The sequence below is a fragment of the Mesoplodon densirostris genome, chromosome 6 (genome assembly GCF_025265405.1).
Source record: "Mesoplodon densirostris isolate mMesDen1 chromosome 6, mMesDen1 primary haplotype, whole genome shotgun sequence".
NCBI classification, from domain to species: domain Eukaryota; kingdom Metazoa; phylum Chordata; class Mammalia; order Artiodactyla; family Ziphiidae; genus Mesoplodon; species Mesoplodon densirostris.
In genome coordinates this window covers 10,135,003-10,155,666 of record NC_082666.1, presented here as the reverse complement: position 1 = coordinate 10,155,666, position 20,664 = coordinate 10,135,003, and the positions used below count along the sequence as shown (strand labels likewise).

At 42.3% G+C, this 20,664-nt stretch overlaps 1 protein-coding gene across 5 annotated transcripts in view; it reads right to left on the bottom strand.

Moving 5' to 3' along the window:
• Positions 1-20,664, bottom strand: part of MAPKAP1 (MAPK associated protein 1) — a 235,332-nt gene that overhangs the window by 51,773 nt on the left and 162,895 nt on the right. For 4 of the 5 annotated variants that reach the window (XM_060101586.1, XM_060101587.1, XM_060101589.1 and 1 more), the window contains one exon: positions 10,482-10,589. The exons of the other annotated variant lie outside the window; for it this stretch is intronic. In XM_060101586.1, coding sequence (XP_059957569.1) covers positions 10,482-10,589 — 108 coding nt within the window. The remainder of the gene's footprint in view (positions 1-10,481; positions 10,590-20,664) is intronic. 5 annotated transcript variants of the gene reach the window in all.

The window sequence follows — 20,664 nt, the reverse complement described above, 5'->3', positions numbered from 1 at the left end:
GAAGAAAGAAAGAGGAGGTACTGAGAGAGAGCCGGGATGTGGCCCTGGGGCTTAATAACACTGGAAGGAACCTGGAACATTGAGTTCAGAGATGTAGATTCAAATCCTAACTCTTGACACCGTGGGTCAAGAGTGGGTCAAAAACCTTGCCCAAGGTTCCACTGTTGGAAAGAGGTGGAGCTGGGACAGATCTATCGGACTCCGGAGTCATGTTCCTTCTCCTGACCCTCCAGTGTCACCACATTCCTACAAGCAGCAGCAAGGACAGGGACTGTACAGGTAACTGTAAACTCTAAGTCAGTGGTTCTCAAAGTACAGCTCAGGACCCCAGGTGTGGGGGGAGGCGGGTCCATAACCTCAGTACTATTTTTATAATAATAACAGTAAGACATGATTTGCCCTTTTCATGCCTAATATCTTACAAGTGCACAAAGTAATAAAAAAAGTTCATTGATATGTTTCTGATTCCACATTGCAACCAACCTTTAGGAAACTATCACTTGAGTTTTGGTATAGCAACAAAAATTAATATGCACTATTATCTGAAAAGGCTACTGAAATACTCCACTCGTTTCCAACAACCTATCTATGTTAGCCAAATTTTCTTCATATACTTCAACCAAAACAATGTATTGTAACAGACTGATTGCAGAAGAAGATATGAAAATCCAGGTGTCTCCTATAAAGCCAACAGTACAGAAATTTTCAAAAACAGAAAATAGTGCCCACTGGTTCAGGAGATTAGTCAATAACTTATCTTCCTGGTGGAACAAAAATAAATGCTTTTCAGAGAAAGGAAAACAAAAAAACAAAACAAAAAAACCCCCCAAACCAAAATAAAAGAGTGCTCTTATCATTAAATTTTTAAAAGAAAATATTTTTATTTTGTTTTTTTTTAATTTTAATAAAAATGTTATTTATGTTCACATATAATGGATTTACCATTATTTTTAATGAATTCATAAATATTTTAAACTCTCTCAGTTTTTATTCCTAATAAATAGATATAACTCAATAAACAAAAGCTCTTTGAGGCCCTCAATAAATTTTAAGAGTGTAAAGAGTCCTAAGACCCCAAAGTTTGAGAACTGCTGCCTTTATTGGTTCTTATGCCATGTTTTCATTGTTCCTGGATGGCCATTTGGACAACCATGATGGGACACAAAAGTGCAGTTACAGCTCTGTATCTGTATTACATACCTGAAAACAAACACAAAAACAAACAGAAAGCCTGTACACACATTGTTAGAGTGACAGGCTTGTTTGCCACGTGATCAGATCAAGGCTAATTACAACTAATATTGTTTAAGAAGCATTTTCATATACTTCATGATTTCCCTGGAACTGAGGGAGATACTTACAGGTACATACGTGACTGTCTTTCAGACAAATGAGCACTGATGATTAAATCAAAGCTCAGATGAACTCACTGTATGCCTCTAGCAGATGTCTTATGTTCATAGACACAAACTACATGTGTCTGGAACATCAGACTTCATTTTATGGTTCAATGAGTCTCACACCAAGTCTGAAAGGGCTAATCTAGTTTTAAGTTAAAGTAACTTCCGTCTTCCATCTCCAAAAAGATCTACGCCAAGTCTAGAACTCAACTGGAAGTTCGAGGGCCTTTGCTACGTCCTTACCTCATAGGTACACTCTCTGTAGCAATGATGGCCCTGTTGACCATTCCTCCCAAGTCCGCAAACAGTCACCCAGCACCAATCGTGTGCCAGAGCTGTGATAGTGCTTCAGGAACACAGGAGGATGGCAACAAGTGTTTGCATTTGGCTGGTGCAAACAGTCTGTGAAGGGGAATAGTAGAAAATAAAATGGTGGGGGGTGGAGGGGGAGAAGTCTTCAAAGATAGGCACTGTCCGTCTCAGGACTTGGCGTACAGTAAAATACTGCTGTGCAAACAGCTGAATGAAGAGTAAACAAACTACCTTCTGCCCTATTCTATCTTGCAGCCTCACTGCTACTCCCCACATAGAACAATGCCTGTTTCAGCTAAACTGGATTTTGTTCCGATTATACCATCTGGCCAGAATGTCCTTTCCACTCTTTAAAATTAATGCACTTCAAGGTCTAGTCCAAATGGAATCTTTCCTGATCCCTTTCCTGAAACCCTGCCTCCCTTTGTTGAAGGCTCTCATGATAAGTCTCTTACACGATAAGCATCTGTACTCCCCTTCTGGACCATGGGTTCCTTGGGGGCAAGAACATGCCATCCTACAGAGCACACAGTAGATGTTCAATAAATGCTGTTGGCGGCCTGAATGAGGTTGATGCTACACAGGTTAGCCATAACAGTACCTGAGTTTGTACACCATCCCTTGTATTTACCTTGGTTATTAGAACCTAACACACCATTCCTAGTTTTCCATTCAGATGCCCTACCAGACAGGGATCCTGCCTCAACAACAACTCCAAGCGCAATTAACATTTACTGAATGCTTACTATATATGCCAGACGTTATGCTCAGCACTTTAAATATATTATCTCATTTAAATTTCTCACTGCTCTTTTAAGTTGGATAATATTATCTTCTTTCTACAAGTGAGAAAAATAAGGCTCAGAATGTCATCCTGCTAGTATAGCCATACAACTAATACAAGCTGGAGTTAGGAAAGGAACCCAGGTCTAATTCCAAAATTGTGCCCTTAACCACCACATAACCCCTTGGGTAAAATGCTCCTTGGATGGGCTGGGAATGTATAAATCCATGGGCCATAGCAGTATGTAAGGAGAACACAATCACACCTGCCTTTGCCAGAACAAACAATCAGGGATAAAACCTAACTCCCTTTACTCCTTCTGTAAGACTCAAAGCTAGATGTGTGAGTGAGTCATGGAGGAAAAACTCTCCTTTAGCTTTCTACATCCATCACTTTTTTTTTTCCAAAGGCCGTTTAAATCCCCAAAGACTCAGACGCCCAAAACTTCTCTTCTATTAAACACTTCCCTTTGGCTACTAGTCATTTTTGCTGGTCTCTAAAAAATAATCCATAGGTGATATACTATAATATACACACGCGCACCTGCCTGCCCCTCTGCGGTAATCTCTTCAAAGCCGTCAGGGTCGTACTGTAGGATACACCCTTCACTGAATTTGCCATGCTACAACCAGGGTAGGGATCCTTGCTGTCAGTGCCTAATTGATTAAACTCTTGGAGTCAGAGCCTTTCCACGGGGAGATTTCAGACCCTCAATAAATCAGGATAATCTTATTTTATGAGGTGATCAGAAAGAAACGATTTCTGGTTTGTAGAATTTCTAAAGAGAGCGGATCATGGAGGTGGCATGGTGGGGCTGGGGGAGGTGTCAGCTCTGCATTCAAGCTCCTGCCTGTCCCCCAGTCTCATCTTCCAGCACTCTCTCCCTTGCTCATTTCATTCCACTCCATTCATTCATTCCCAAATATACCTAGCTCTTTCTTAAGAGCTTTGGACAAGTAGTCCCTTGGCCTGGAACATTCCTCTTACTCATTAGGGGAATAACTCCTTTTTATTCTTCCTCAAGGAAGCTTTCTCCTCCCATTCTCACCAGCTCCAGGCCCCTGCTATATACTCTTTTATACCCTTCACAGCACTCATCACAACTGTGAGCTCCATGATGCAGGGGCTGTGTATCCTCTCTACTGGCCCAGAGGAGGGGCCGTCAATATTTGGGGGATGAATGAACAAATATGTGTCTAGGGTGAAGCCTGTACAGGATGAAGCATGACCATTCAAGCGTCTGAACCACTGGCTCATTACAGGTTTGCCTGGAAGTTAGGTTGATGTCAGAATTCCCATCACTTCCTTTTCCTCCATTGTGTCTTTGCCCCTGTTCAAAACACAGGAAAGGGCTTCCCTGGTGGCGCAGTGGTTGAGAGTCTGCCTGCCGATGCAGGGGACACGGGTTCGTGCCCCGGTCCGGGAAGATCCCACGTGCCACAGAGCGGCTGGGCCTGTGAGCCATGGCCACTGAGCCTGCGCGTCCGGAGCCTGTGCTCCGCAACGGGAGAGGCCACAACAGTGAGAGGCCCGCGTACCGCAAAAAAAAGAAGCACGAACCCGTGTCCCCTGCATCGGCAGGCGGACTCTCAACCACTGCGCCACCAGGGAAGCCCTGGAGTCTTCTTAAGAGCCTGGGCATTTTGGACAATTTACGTGACAAAATATCTAAGAACTGCAACATCTGATCAACACCGAGGCATCTCTCTCTCTGACTCCAGAGTCAGAGAATGAGGGCACACATGCTGGAAGAACCCCGCTTCCCATCAGGGGAGTCACTGCAGAAATGTCACCCGATGCATTACCAAACCATTAGTCAGGGGCTACAGGGCGGATTCTAGGGCCAGGAGCCTACCAGAGGGATGTAAATCCCTGTGCCCCCACTTAGAGCCCATACAGGGTTTGTGGCTCGTCAAACATGTTTCCTTACTGCTCTAATGTACCAGTGTATTGCTTAATGAAAGTTCTTAATTGTAATTCAATTAATTACATACACAGAGTCCCCAATTACATTTTCCAATCAGACACTGGCTGTGGTACAGGTCTAAATGCACTTAACCAATTTTAACCAATTTTAATATATTAAGACCAATTTCCCTTGAATACTAATTACTACCTAATGATAAAATGAAAAGGGGGGAACTTTCAAGAAAGGGGGAGAGTGAAAAATGCAATTCATGTGGAATTTCTCAGCCCACATAGCACAATGCACTCACTACTGAAGAAGTAGGTGTGGACAGGGCACAAATTTGCTTCCAGCTCAGATCAGCACTGTTTCTTGCCCTAGGTACCACCTACCCTTGGTGCAGGCTGTTGCCCAAAGGGACCTGTGGGAAGTCTAAGCGTCTAGAGGGAAAAGGCCAACACACACAAGCACAGACTAGCCGTGGTGTCTGCGCACAAGCACTCGCTTTGTGTCTTGGGCACACAAAGCCTGGGAATGGCCAGCTCTTTCATGGGGCATTGCACTTTACCACGTGCATTTAAGGCACACAATCTCAACTTAATCCTCATAACAGCCGTACAGGGTAGGGATTCCTTCCTACAGGGTAGCCCTACAGATGGGGAAATGAAGCTCAGAGAAGGACTTGCCTATGGTCACGCTGTGGCTTCAAACATCCTGCCTTTCCCCTTCAACACACTGCCAACCAGCCCACATCAACCAGACAGCAAGAGGTGGAGACACATAGGTATTCTGGCCTCGGGGATAATGTTTCCCCCATTTAAATTCTGTTAGCGTGCAGCAAGCAGGGAGCTATTATCCAATATCTACTTGAAAAAACTCTCACCCATACAGAAAATTCCTTACAGTGAACACGTTTCCCCCCACCAGAGCCAGACACGTAACTGGCTTTCAGCAGTAATTCAACCTAAAATATGTACCATGAACACCACAAGTCATTTCCATTTGTAAACAGAGTTTATTTGCAGGATCACATTTTTTTTTGCTTTTGAAGACTGCTGTTGTGGTACAATAAAAGAGGCTTAAAGCCCTGGTACTTAAGTCACATGATAGAAATTGGAGAGATTAGTAATTTGTAACTGAAGAAGGCAAACCCTCCAGAAGCCAAGTAGAACCACTAGGGAGTCTCCAGGGTTGGCAAAAAGAGCACACGTGGGAGGAGGGATTGGCCCACTAAGAATAAGCACCACGAAGAGGAGATGGAAACACACCAGGAGAAGCAGTCATTCACTGTCTACAGTTGCTTTTTTATTTAGTAAATTGGAGGGGGGTGGGGTGGGGGGAGGGGGGAATCCCAAGTACCACCACGAAGAAACCCTTATACCTGAAGACGCTCACCCAAAGCCCAAGTTCCTTTTAAACGGTATCACACACTTGCCCCTTGGTGCCCTAGTGAGCAGCCTGGTGATGCCAGGGACTCAGGAGGCTCCCTCCCTCCCTGGGAATGAACCACACCTGGCCACAGGCACTGGGATGTAGGGGGAACTCAGACCCAGGCCCTGCCCTTGGTGGATGGGGGTGGGTGGTCACAGTCCAGTGTGGGAGTGGGCAAATCCGTTCAGTGGAATCAGTGATCAGAGAGGGGTAAGGAGAGGGACTCTACCAGAGCCCAGGGAATGGCAGCCAGGTGGTCTGGGGAGGCTTCTAGGAGGAGTGGCCTCTTCTCCTGGGTCTTCAAGGAGAAACTAAAGGAGGCGAAAGAGGCCACAAACTGAGACCCAGAGATACGCTCCCCTGCCACAGTCCAGCTGTCTGGGTGACTGCCCACCTCGAGTTGAAGCTCTTCCTTAGTATAGCCTTAAATTAAGGAAACTTCATGAAGGTACTGAAATAATGGAAGGTCTCCTTGAAAAGGAAAGGAGATCAAAGGAGATTAAACTGATGTTTAAAGAACTGAATCCCCTTTCTATAGCAACTTCTATTTAGGAAACAAAATAATTAGATTCAGCTCTTTCACTAGACTTAATGGACAGAAGACACATTCTTCTAGGCCCCCTAATTATTATTCACAGGATGATGAGCAAATCACCGCCTTAAAGGCTCAGTTTCTTCTTCTATAAAATAAAGATGATGACCACTCTAGCCTAATAACGGCAGCACCTCTATCTCACTTAATCCTCACAATAACCTTGTGAAATAGATTCAACCACTTCCATTTACACAGGAAACTGAGGCTCAGAGAGGTGACATGATGTGTCCTATGTCAGAGGCTGCAGTGTCCACCCAAGGTCTGCCTCATTCTAAAGACTGTGCTTTAAGCACTATACTGAACTACTATGTGGGCACACTTGTGACTGATAAAACAGGGAAGACACAGTGTCTGACACTTTGTGGCACTCCATAAAGCCAGTTCAATTTCAGGTCTATTTTAGCTCTGATGATGGGAAATTCCCAAGTTTCTCTCTGAAAGCTATGGCAACGATAGGTTGGTTCATGCTGCATCTTTCTTCTAAGGCTCTGGATGGGCTATCCACAGATGATCAGTGGGTAAAGGAAAAGGTCACTGGCAACATTTGGCAGAAAATGAAATTGAGGTTCAATTTGGTGCCAGGATTTATATAGACACTTGGACAAGAATGGAAGTCTTCTAATGTTACATCCTCTCCATAATGTACTCAGGCTTCCTTCTGGTCTGATTCCAGCTTCTAGCAGACAGTTGGCTGAAGGATGTAGGAGGTTATCAGACTAGAGTCCAAACTGGAAAGCCCAAGGACTTTGGCTTGTCGTTTTCTTACTTAGGCCAAGATCCAAGCACAAATGCTACCTCTCAGTCCCTAGGCAGAAACTCTTATCATATTAGCTTCATTCACAAGCTTCTCTCTCATAGTGTACAAAGACAACTGTCATCACCCTTCTTAGGACTGAAAATTTAGGTTGTTTTATCAACAATCTCAGGGTGGGCTTCAGAGTCAGATAGCTGACTTAGAATTCCGGTCCTATCACTTACTGACTAGCTAACTCTGGGCAAATCACAACGTCTCGCCACAATTAGAATAGTATCTTGTAAGGTGGTTGTGAAAATTACACGAGAGAGCAAAATGTGTAGCGTGATGCCTTACAACAGAAGGCCTGAATAATTAAAAAAACATCCTTTGATGCGGTTGGTATAAAAAGCCATGCCCTGTCCCCCTGTGGAAAAAAAACTGAAGGGCTTATATCTACTCTTATGGCAGTCTTCTCGATCAAATGTTTTTACTTACAGGTACACCTCTTCTGGGACACGAAAGCACATTTGCTGGAAGGTACACTGCCTCTAAGTTCTCTGGTCCTGTGACACAGACTTATACATCTGCTCTGGCCCCCACTCTCCTTTCCCCTCCATTCTGCATCACTCCCTTCCCCACCACACACCTCCTTGAGGGTCCTGACAGTTCTATGATTCCAGACCTCCACATCCATGCCTCATCTGCTTTGTGAGCCACAGAATGCTGCTCTTCTGTTATTTATTAATTACAGTTAATATTTACTGAGTGTTTATTATGTGCCAGGCACTGTTCTAACAGCCTTACGAATCCTCCTATCAGCCTTATGAAAGTAAATTAACTACCTAAGAGAGGTTAAGTAAATTGTCCAAGGTCACACAGCCAGTAAGTGGCAGGGCCAAAATGTGAACTGAGGCAGTCTGGCTTGACTGCATATTCTCTTAAACACTGCATAATAGATGCTCATAATTTAGTTCACTTCTAAAATGGCTTTAAGGATAACAAGCCTGTGTTGATCAAATATAGCAATAGAAGTGAAAAAAATTCTGTTTTTGAATATTTTTCTTTGTTTCAATCTAACTTCTTAATAGGTAGCTACTGGGGAACAATATGGGTTCTTGATTGAAATTTCTATTCACAAAAATTTTAAAAATCTTTTCTATAAAAAGAATAAATTGTTTTTATAATTTACTTCCACTTTACAAAGACTAGTTACAACAGTCTATTGATTCCAAACCATGGACTGCCTGGCACACTTTGTAAATGCTGGTACGGTCTTCTTTCACTAACAAAGTGATTTTGACTCAAAGGGAAGCACTGAAAGTATCTTGCAAATCCTTTAAGATTGGGATGCTGAGGCTGACAGAGGTCATACAACTTAATTAAGACTATGCTCGTACTTAGAAGTGGAGTGACAACAAGAGCTCAGGTTTCAAATATTTATCCCCCAATCCTCATAGCTTCTATTTCCTAGTATAAGAACCTTATCTTAAAAGAAAAAAAAAAAAGAAACCCAAACAAACCCAGAACACATCTAATTTGGAATCACAGTATACTGTGAAATACTATGCAGCAGTTAAAAATGCAAGAGGTAAATCTATATACAGAATAATATATGGATTGATGCAGAATATGGAGTACTCTCTATGTGACATACTGTTACAATGATAAAAGAAAAATGTAGAACACTGATGACAGTTTGCTACCATTTTGTTTTTAAAAGGAGGGAAGGGCTTCCCTGGTGGCGCAGTGGTTAAGAATCCGCCTGCCAATGCAGGGGACAAGGGTTCAAGCCCTGGTCCGGGAAGTTCCCACATGCCGTGGAGCAATGAAGCCCGTGCGCTACAACTACTGAGCCTGAGCTCTAGAGCCCATGAGCCACAGCTACGGAAGCCTGAGTGCCTAGAGCCCATGCTCTGCAACAAGAGAAGCCAACGCATTGAGAAGCCCACGCACGCAGCAAGGAAGACCCAACGCAGCCAAAAATAAATAAATAAAATTAATTAATTAATTAAATTAAAAAAATAAAAGGAGGGAAATACGTGTGTGTATATATATGTCTTTGTGTGGGTATATTCAGGTACATATACAGAATATGCTTGCATATGCTTAGATGATCCCTGGAAAGACACCAAAATCACTGGGAACAACTGTTGTCTCTGGGAGAGGAATTAGGGGAGAGAAGAGAGGCTAAAAGTTTTCACTTTAGATGCTTTGTTATCTGAAATTTTTTTGCATGTGTAAGTGTTATATATCCAAAATATATACCAAGATCCTAACAAATAACATTTTATCTTATTCGTATAACATGGAGTCAACATGAAACATTTTGAAACGGAATCCACTACAGAGTTACTATACGCAGGACAAGGCCCGTAGTGGGTGATGGGTGAATATTTGCTGAATGAATGAACGTCAACCTGGTATGGGATACCCTCAAAGACTTGACAATCTAGTGCGAGAGATAGACATCAAACACTCATTGGGAAAAATAAATAATTATAAACAGAAATACATGCACTGAAAAAAAAGTAGTATGCTCTATGATGGAATATAACAGGGGACCCAAATGAGGAACGGGTCAGGTTTAGGCAATGAGGGGACAGGGAGATCACAGGTGGCCTCTATCAAGGTGACATTTAAACTGAGAAGAGGGATAAAAAAGTTAACCAGAGTAGGGGAAAGTGTTCCACACAGAAGAAACTGCCTGCGTAAAAGCCCTGAAGCAGGAATGTTGGAGAGTTGGCTGTTGTGATCACAGTTTTCACGTGTCACTCACCCCTAAAGTCAATGGGAGTGTAGAGAAGAGGAATGGCTAAAATTCATAAGTCTGAAACTCTAAAGAGTGAATGAAAGAAATTAACTGAACTTTTAAAGAAGCTTTCTACATAGCACTAGGAACCACGACATTGCCTCTGGCCAAGAGTATGAAAATGGCCAGAATTTTCTAAAACCTGATGACTGAACAGTGATACTACTGACAGGGCCAGTTGCTTTACATACAATATAGCCTTTGCCACAGAAAAGGCCTCATACTTCTAAACTGTTTCCAGGACCGTTCCTAACTTAGGATGATACAGTCTAACAGATAAATATTCATCACAGAGGGCTAAACAGGATGTAGACTGTTTCCCAAAAAGCATGAAATCAATCATTTCGCTCTGGGATACAATTCCGGCATGAAGGCTGATGTCTGCCTTGGAGAACAACGTCACCTCAAACCAGCCCAGGGAGGCCAGACCAGTGAGTATTCCCCAACACAGGGCTTCTAAGCATGTTGCAACGGACAAAGCAGGCACGGAGCGAGGAGGCCAACGTACTGTTCTCGCGGACCAGACAGAACTCCCAGGCGCTCTGGCTCTCCAAAGTGCTCTCCAGGTCCACAGCGACATTGGGCTCGCTCTGCTTCTCCAGGCGGTACTGAGGGCCTGGAAGATCAAAGGGGCAGGAGGAGGGGAGGCAGTCTGAAACAGTGAATTTAACATTGGAAGAACACCACACCCCAGTGAAAAGCTGATAAAGCATTAGGAAAACACTGAAGTCTGTTTGGGGTCTCCCGATCCAAGAGGGAAGAGTTTGAGGTTTTTTTCCACATGGCTTCACACACTTGTCTGTTCTATTATCAGGTCTATTTTTGCTCAGTTCTCCCCACAACAGGATGAGAGATAGAAAGCTTTTGAGTCAGACTGACTTGGAATCACAATGTGGCTACGATGGTTTCCCAGATATGAGCAGGGACCCTACCCTCTCTGAATCTCTGTTTCCTAATATGTAATGTGGGAATACTTACACTCTGAAGGATTATTGTGAAGATTAGAGATGCTACAGGAAAAATGCTTACGTAGTAATGTACCTGCCTCATGGAAGGCAGTCCTACAAAATTATTTATTAATAATTATTGTATGATAATGAATAATCAATTATAAGCAGGAATAAGGTATGTTCAGAACTCGAATATAATGACAGTCCAAAAATGCAAAAAAAAAATTAAAACATAGATGGGGTTAAAAAATAAATTCCAGGTTTTTGGGTTATGGTGACAGAAGGACAAGTGGCTGCTGATCCGTGTTTCTGTTGAAATATTTATGAAAACACAAGAGGCAGAGGTTCAATAATACTGAAAACCAGGAATATCAGTTACCCTGCATCACAAAGGGATTCTGGCAGATCTTAAAACACTGGGGCATTTATACATTTATTCATGTATTTCTTTGTAAAGCCAAACGACAATCTTGTTCTTCTCAGATAACACCTAACGGGTCCAATGATTGGATTCAAAAGACTACTCCTGTTGTTAATGGTTACTGAAAGATTAGAGGTATAAGAAACTGTCTTATTATTTTGACTATGAAAGGCGTGTTTGGTCAGACAGCAGAGGTGTGAGAGATCTGAGAAAGCATCAGAGGCCTTGCAGGGCTCCCAGGTGGAACACATATTTTTAGATGTGTTCCTCAGCTGTCGTCAACTTGTTGATTATTTACATCCAACACTTCTCCTTCATCAGTCTGAGGCATTTCACTCATCTCAAGTCATTCTCCTCCCCCACGTTCTAAGTTCATCTGCAGCACTGCAGAGTGTCAGTTCACTTTCATGGTATATTTGATCTTTCCTCTAATTGGTATTTCATTAGCATTTCTGCCAATTATCAGAGTTCTTACATACATTCAGTCCTTTTTACACTACTTACAGGTTTTAAACCTTCACTAAGTTAACAATGCTCAAGACACATACAACTATTTAAGGAAATACATGCTCAGAAGTCTACACAATTCTTATAAACTCTAATACACTGTATTCAGGTCAAGAAGGTATTGTAGTTCAACATTATACATAGTTCCATTTTAATTTCAAAACTATTAAGCAAGTAAAGTTACGGAAATACAGATAATTCTTATTCTCCACTACCCATCACCTGTCGGTGCAACATTTGTCAATTACCAAGCATGCTTGCTGCTCATCACTGGATGCTTTCATATTCACTGGTGGAAATAATCACCGAAAAGTCATGCCCAGCTGAACTTTAAGAAAATATAGCTGGTGAGAGATTCCTATGATCCCTCCCCCCACAGCTCTGCCCGCCCACCCTCCCTAACACCCACCTTTCACAGCTGTGGGCAGACCATTAGAGAGAAGAGAACCACCCCTGAACCCAGAGAGCTGCCTTCTAGAACACTGGCCTGTTAATCTCCAACTGTCCCACCCCTAGATCTCCCAGCAACATAGCGTATACGCAATGATATCCACTCCTATGACTTTACAGTGAAATCTGGGTACAAAGTTTACCTACAATAATTCATTTTTTTATGATAGTCAAAAGTTGGGAATAACCCAGATCTAACAACAGGGAAACTGGTTAAACAAAATATTGTGTAATACCATGGAGATATTAAAAGTGATGCTGCAAAAGTATTTGATTTTATCGAACATGTTTATAATATGCTACTTTATGAAAATAGCAAATTATAACACAATATGTGTAAGATGATTTTAATTATGAAAAATATATGTAAAGTCATGGCGGGGGGTGGGGTACATACTGGAAGGTTATTTCCAGAATGTGAATAGTAGTTACACTGGATACTGGGATAATGAATGTTTTTATTTTTCCTTAGTGTTTTCCTGTATTTTTCAAATTTCCTATACTTACTTAAATAAAGGCTACCTTTATAATTTTTTTTCCCTTTGGCAGTGCCGCGGCTTGTGGGATCTTAGTTTCCTGACCAGGGATCGAACAAGGGTCCACGGCAGTGAAAGCCTGCGTCGTAACTACTGGACCACCAGGGAACCCTCTCTCTCTTTTTTTTTCCACTTTTATAATTTTTAAAACGTCGTATATACTTATAAGTCCTCCAATTTCTTACTATGCCAATTTTCTGAGGATACTGTAATTACCACACCCTGTGGCATCTCCAATGGGTCTTTCATTTGCAATAGTTTAATCAAAACTAGACATCATCTGTTTATGTAGATCAATACTTTCATCTTAAGTAACCCTGTAACCTCTCTAGGCACAGTATATATAGGGTTTTGGGCATCTAGAGCTGTTCGCCCACCTGACAACTAGATGGTAAGCAAGCCACCCCTCTCCTGATTCAGGGAGCCAAGGCCTGGCCACATCAGGGTATATTTCAGGCTGGTCTCCTTCGTACTCTTTTTCCTTTTGGTCTCTGTAGCTGTCTGGGAGATGTGGACGAGGGAAACCAGAGGAGGCAGGGAGTACTAGGAAGGGCCCCTTATCCCTAAACACAAGTCCCCGTATCACTCTCTAAGCCACAAATGCCACCATTCCATATTCACTTTCTTATTTCTTGGGTTTTGTAGATATTTCTTTTCTTTTTTGGGGGGGGACTATAATATTATTTATTTACTTATTTTAATTTTATTTTATATTGGAGTAGAGTTGATTTACATGTTGTGTTAGTTTCAGGTGTACAACAAAGTGATTCAGTTATACATATACATGTGTCTATTCTTTTTCAGATTCTTTTCCCATATAGGTTCCCATAGAGTACTGAGTAGAGTTCCCTGTGCTGTACAGTAGATCCTTGTTGATTACCTATTTTATATATGGCAGTGTGTATATGTCAATGTAGATACTTCCACTAAATAGTTTGTTTCCTAAAAGTAACTTTAGGACTTTCTCCTTGAAGCCTAGTATTATTAGGCTTCATTATATTATGATGACTCTCAATTACTGCATGACCATTATATGCAAGCATGCTGCATATGTTACCTTACTGAATCCTCACAGCAACTCTTAGAGGCAGATATTATTATCCTCATTTGACAGATTGGGACTCTGAAGGTTGGAAGGGTGAAGTAACTAGCCTAAGATCACACAGGTAGGAAGCAGGAGCGGGAAATGAAACCTAAGGGTCTTTGGCCCTAAAGCCTATGTATTTTGAAGGTTTCTTCCTTTTACAAACTGTAAATTACAGACTAATTACAAAAAGCCATAGTTTGTACCATAAGTATATATTTTTTTGTAGATTCATGGATTCACCTGGGTTCTAAATTACTTAACTTGTGGTTTCTATACATTCATTTCTATGATAAATGATCTGAAATAATTTATTTTAATGAAATCCACACATGCTAAATATCCCATGCTATGGCTGTATCCTGGTTCCTTATGAAGACAGGATCACCTTATCTTTCCATCCATCCAGGAGGACTCTCTCCCTGTCGTTCATAATATTCCTACGTATGCCCAGTTTTTTAAGTCACTAACATGTTGTGCATCATCTTCCACTTGCGGTACTCCATGGTCTTCCATAAAAGCTAAGGAACAACTTGGAAACCCACTTCTGAACTTAGCAAAGGACGGATGGGTCTTAACTTTGGGGAAGGCAGGGTAGTTAAGCTGTAGATGAGACTTGAGATCTAGACCCAAACAGAAAACTGCCTATTGCAAATCTCAATTTCTCTCCTAATTCTTGCCCAAACACTGGATAAGATATTTCACAGAGAAAGACTATTTTGCACGTTTTCCCCTGAAAAGGCCAGATTGATAACTTTAGGTCACACTGCGTAACGAGAGGCACTGTATATATTAGAAGCAAGACAGCCTGATGATTAAGGGCATGCACTTGGGGCCAAATTGCCTCAGTCTAGTCCTGGCTGAGAAACTTAGCTGTATGACTTTGAGCCAACTTACTTAACCTCTCTGTTTCATCTATAAAATGGGGCTAATAATAGCACCTAGTTTATAGGCCTGTCTGAGGATTCAATAAGTTAATAGTTGTAAAGCAATTAGAACACTAATAGTGTTATTTAAGTGTCAGCCACCATCATCATCATCATCATCATCATCAGCCATATCATCAGACTTTTATAAGAGATCATAACAGAACAGAACAGGGCCTACTATGTGCCAGATACTACGTTAGGCCTTTTATAAAGATCGTCTCATTTACTCTTCGTCATCTTAGGATGTAAAGAGTATGAATCCCATTTTACAGAGGAAGAAACCATGACTAACAGAGGCTAAATAACCTGCTCAATGTCCCACAGGAAGTGGTGGAGCTAGGATTCATACCTAGGACTGCCCAGGCCTACAGTCTACATATTACATACCACAGTGGCTCACTCATAAGTTCTTAATATATCTGTGTTGATGATAATCAAGATTATGACAACCCAGACCTACTATATATCAGACAATAGTTTCTAGCAAATGTTAATTTAATTTTCAGGCAGCTGACACAGGAGGAGAGAAAAGCAGCAGCCAAAAGCCATTTTATAAAGACAAGCTGTGAGGTCAGTTTCTATTAACATACTTTTGCCAAAGAGATGATTATATAAAAATATAAGAGGCTCTTTCACACCAAATAGGACACAGTTCTCAAGGCAACATCCTCCCTTTGGAAAGAGTATTTAAAATGTCACAGCTGCACATGGAGCTACATACCCTCTCCTTCACAGCAGAGGACACAAAAGGAAGATTCTGGGAAGCAGTTACTCTGCAGCGACAAGAAAACCTGCTTGGGCATTCCGATGATATATTTATTGCAGTAAAAGCACATCACCGAATGGTCTAGGAACAAAATACTGCTCTGGGCACTTTGGGAGGGTTCCAAGTTATAATGCCCAGGCAGGATTTTTATGGGATTTTATAAACCCGAGGCAAACATCTCAACACATAAGTTTCAAAGAAAATCTGTAGTATCTGTTGGATGGTGGATACATGCTCAGTTCAGCTTCCTCGATCTCTTTAATCCTTGACTGAAACATAAAAGCATGTGGCTTGCCATTCCTTAAAGGCTGAGAGCCAGCTGAGAGTTGAAATCTAACGGGAAGGAAGAGCAAAAGCCTGAAGAGAGAGAAGCCATACGCCCCTATCACTCTGCATCTTATTTCTAAAGGCCCATGGGAGAAACCTCCTTCAGACCTCCCTATCTGGAAAAGCTGTACTTCCTCGGAGCAACTAGCTTGTTCTGTACCTTTAGACAGTTTAACATATATCTTGTAACTAACTGATACTGTTTTCCTTTCTCCTTTGCCCAGGAGGAAGCTCAGCACTAAATGTGTGATGACTGGACACACATTTCTGTGTCAGTTAACCCTCTGGACCTTTATTTCCATTTTCTTTCAAGTAGTTTTTCAATTCATGCATTTTTTATTCCAACTGCTTTTCGGATTGAAGTGGGATATAAACAAATTAAACTATCATTATTATTGCTGAGCATGGGAACAAGTTGGAGGACCACCTATCTGGAAAATGATAAAGGAAAAGGCTGAACACTTCCATGAATATACCTTCACATCAGCTGTTTTCCATTCGCCAGCTTAAAGAGCTGCTTTAATCTGAAAGAGCTGCTTGTAGCCAGAAAAAGTTAAGCATGAGCAAATAAGAGGAAAAGCTGGGTTTTGAGTAGAAAACTCCTCTGTCTGCACCCTCTCACTATGCATTCTGGGGAAGTTACTCAATCTCTGCCTATTTTCTCATCTGTAAAATGAGAATAACACAACTTCCTTGAGAAGGTTGCTATGAGGATTAGATGAGCTCCGTGACGGCTGCTGAGGACAGGCTGGAGCAGGAGCCGCTGTGGTGAGGCTTAGGCAAATGCCTAACCTGAGTCACAAGAGGCTAACAGCCCCATTAAGGGAAGGTACACAGTGGCAGGGAACGCTGGCATCAGAGCAGATGTCCGTACCCTTTCTCACGTGTGTCCAAGGTAGGAGTGTGGGGTAGGAGGGCATGCAGATCTATTTAAACAAGCTTGCTTTTAAGTTATAAGCAGCAATTAAGATCGGAGACTTGTTCAGCAGCCAGGATTCCTAAAGTTCCTTAGTCTCTCTGGTCCTACGAATACAGTCTAAAAATGGTGAGTATATGTCAGAACCCACTGAACAAACCATGGCAGCACAGATGTCAAAAGATGTGTGGTGTTACAAAGCCATCCATACATTCATCTAACAAACATTTTAGGAGCATCAACAATGTCCCAGACACAGAGATGAATAATCAATGATTCCTGACCTCAAGCAGGCTGGGGGAGGTGGCAAGACACACGCGAGCAGATGAAATTGTCAAAGAGCCCCAGTCAGTGCTCTTCCCCAGGCAAGGACAAGGCGCTGTGGGAATACAGAAGGGGGACAATGAACTTCTTCTCTGAGGGGGAGACATCTGAACTGAGTCTTGAAGGAGGACCGGGAGCCGGGAGAGGGCAGGGGAAGTAGTGCACTCCTATAGAGGGAACAGAATGTGCAAAGGCAAGGAGGTACTGGAGAGCCCACGTGGACCAAGGGAAACTCCACGTGCAAAGGGCCTAGGCTCTGTGGGGTTTCAAAGGGAAGCTGGCGCTTGGGATGCTTGGCCCAGACTGTTGGTCAAAGTCTAGATTCTCTCTTATAAGCAACAGATGCTCACAGAGCAGGGGAGTGACACAATCAGCTTTATACTTTGGTACACTTCTCCTGGCGGCACTGCCAACAACGGGCTTGAGGAGACTGGTGGCAGGGAGGTCCGCTCGGCAGGCCGTACCAAGCCTTGTCTGCTCTATGGCAGGGGCCGGCTGAGTCCCAAGTCCCTCACTGAGCTAAAGCCAAAGCCATCACCGACAAGCTGACGCCGTCAATATCAGGGCTCAGCCCTAACATCAGCTACGCTAAAATGTTCGCATCTAGTGTCAGCTCCATCGCTGACAGCTCTTCCTCTAGGGGTGACTGTAATCATTTTCTGTTTGATCTTAATACAAGCACCGAATCATATTCAAGTGATAACCACTAGTAGCTTATACTCCCGCCCAGGCTTGGATTGGATAATTTGGAATTTAAATAATAAAAAAAGAACATGCTGACATGACAATAAGGTCACACTTTATCCTCCTCTAAAAAGCCAATATATAATTTGCTCTCAGTGAAACAGCCAAATATAATCAAATTAAATACCATTCCTATTACAAAAGAAGAAAAGACCAAGGCTGTTCCAATAAACCAATTCTCCCGCCTAGTTAAACTGCAAAACCTTCAGGAAAGGTTTTGAAAGCATGACCCATCAGTTCTAATTTTTAAAACTTATCCTTTCAGTCAAGACTAGAAAAAGGCCCATTCCAACTTTTATCTTTACTACAAAGTGCTGTTATCTTGGCCTGATGTCAGGAGCTCTATCTCTCTTTCTGCTGACAAGCAGAGAGGAGAAAGATAAGATTGGAAACGAATCTCACTTCTCTGAGTAAATAAATAATCAATACTCATCTAAATGTAAATGAGAAGGTAGCCCCCTCTGATAACAGCACTCTTATCAGAGAGCCAATTTTCTTCAGACATTTGGCCTCAGCCAAATCACCATCATTCAGCCCCAGCCTAATGGCAAAAAATCGTAACTAAATTGAACCGATCACCAGAGATCAACTAAGTTCGGCCCTGGCCACTTCAGGTTCAAATGTTTGGGAATGCAATTTTGCCCCCATTAACTTTCAATAGCAATGAAGAACAGACTGGTCAAGGGGTCAGTTTGTGCAATAAACAAACCCCAGAAAGGGGGCCGGCCAGAGAGGATGAGCAGGAGTGGGTTTAAGTGTTTAAACAATGGTATAACTGGAGCAAACCCCAAAACTGTGAAGGGAAGGCTGCTTCTATGGGGTGGGGAGACAGCATTCTTTCCTTTTATCAAAGGCTTGGTTGAAACTGAGGAGACAATGATGATTAAACTTTATTAAAGCAAATGTAAACAAAGAAAAAGAGATATTAAAAAGCTACAGAAGCTAAAAATAACCTAAGGTTGGAATGATCAATTTCCTCCAACTAATTTGTATCAGACTTACATCTGACCCAGCAGTGCAGCACTGACCTGATTTTACTGAAATAGGACGCCGTCTGCAAGACAAATCACTTTAAAACCACTGCACTGGGGTTTCCATTCCTTTGCTGCAAGACTCAATTCACTGCTGATGAGAGTATTGGGGAAATTATGACCATTATTGATAGGACAGCAAAACCATTTTTACACAGTAGTCTTCAAGTCGACAGAAAGCTTGCACCAGACCATTAATGAAGGTGTCAGCTAGAATCAGAAATTAAAGACAAAGGCTGGGAAAGGACTAATTTTTAGAGCGCGTTTAAGGACACCAGATACACAGAAGCGGCAGCCATTCATCCTCTTAGGAGTAACAGAGCCTAAACAAGCATCAGCTGAGGAGCAGGCGGCTCTGCCTACAATTAGGGAAAGGAAATGTTTCTTTTCTTTTCTGCCTGGCCCTGGAGTCTTGAGAGCACAGGCTCTCAGCATTATCAGCTTCAAATCTTTACCAGCCAAAGGAGGACATGTCTGGTGTGAGGCAGAACTATTCAAAGTGTAACCATCTAGATATATCTGGTTTTGTGATTAGCAGTAATCTTTTACCAAGATGTCTGCACGACTACTTGTATTTCCCAGCCAAAAAATTCCTATATATCCTGCCTGGCTCCTCCAGTACCTCTTCAGAGCAGTTCCTCAGAACTGAGAGGCTGTCACCCAGGGGAGAGAGTAAGGTCCCCAAATAAAACTGAAACTCACTGCTCAAAACAAAAACAGACAAAAAGTGTAACCACCTCTGTTCCTGCTGTGAATATCTAATCCTAGAAGGTGGACATGTGGTGGTTTAAGTGTGGGTTTTGGAGTTAGAAAGACTTGGGTTAAAATCTTGGCTCTTTTACAAAAGCTCTGTGACAGGGGGCAAGTTAGTTGATCTAAACCTTCGTGGAGTAATTGCAAAGATTATGCAGAACACAATGCCTAGGACATAATAAGCAGTCAATAAATGCCAGCTGTATACTACTATGCAAATTTTAACAAAATCATCAATTTGCCCTTTTAGAAAATAACAATAGTGACTGACATTGAGGACTTCCTTGGCCCTTAACAAAGTCCTTTACGTGCATTAGCTTTCCGAATCATAAAACAATGAGGTAGGCCCTATTCTAATCCCCATTTTACAGAGGAGGAAAAAACACTGTGGCTAAGTCACGTGTCCACAGCGAGGCCAGAAGAATCCAGGTGTGTGATTCCAGTGCCTGTGCTCTTAACCACACCGCTATGCTGTGTTCCAGAAAGAGCATTCTATAATCCTCTTGATCTTTGGGTTAAAAAAAACAATTGTAAGGTCGAGAGATCATTTATCAGTTCAGAAAGGAGTGAAGACGTTGGGTGGGAAACTAGGAGGAAGAGAGGGTGGGTAGCTGGTCTCACATGAGGGGGTTGAAACTGAGAGCCCCTCAGTCCCCATGGCGGGCACCCATCTGCCGGGCACTTCACGTGAACGCCATCCGCTTGCCCTGATTTTGTCGCGGGGAGAGGGGGCCTTTTTCTAAGTTAAATGATTTACAGAGTTACTGCCTCAATCCACAGCTCTGAAAGTGTGATTTCTTGAGGGTTTAACTATACCCATTTCTAGTCCTGTTACAACTTTTTTATTGCGATAGAAAACATTTACTGGAAATATGTTACTGCTATTACCAGGTCATAAAATAAAAGGAAAAATAGTTTATGTATTGCCATCATTTCCAACCATCAATCAGAAA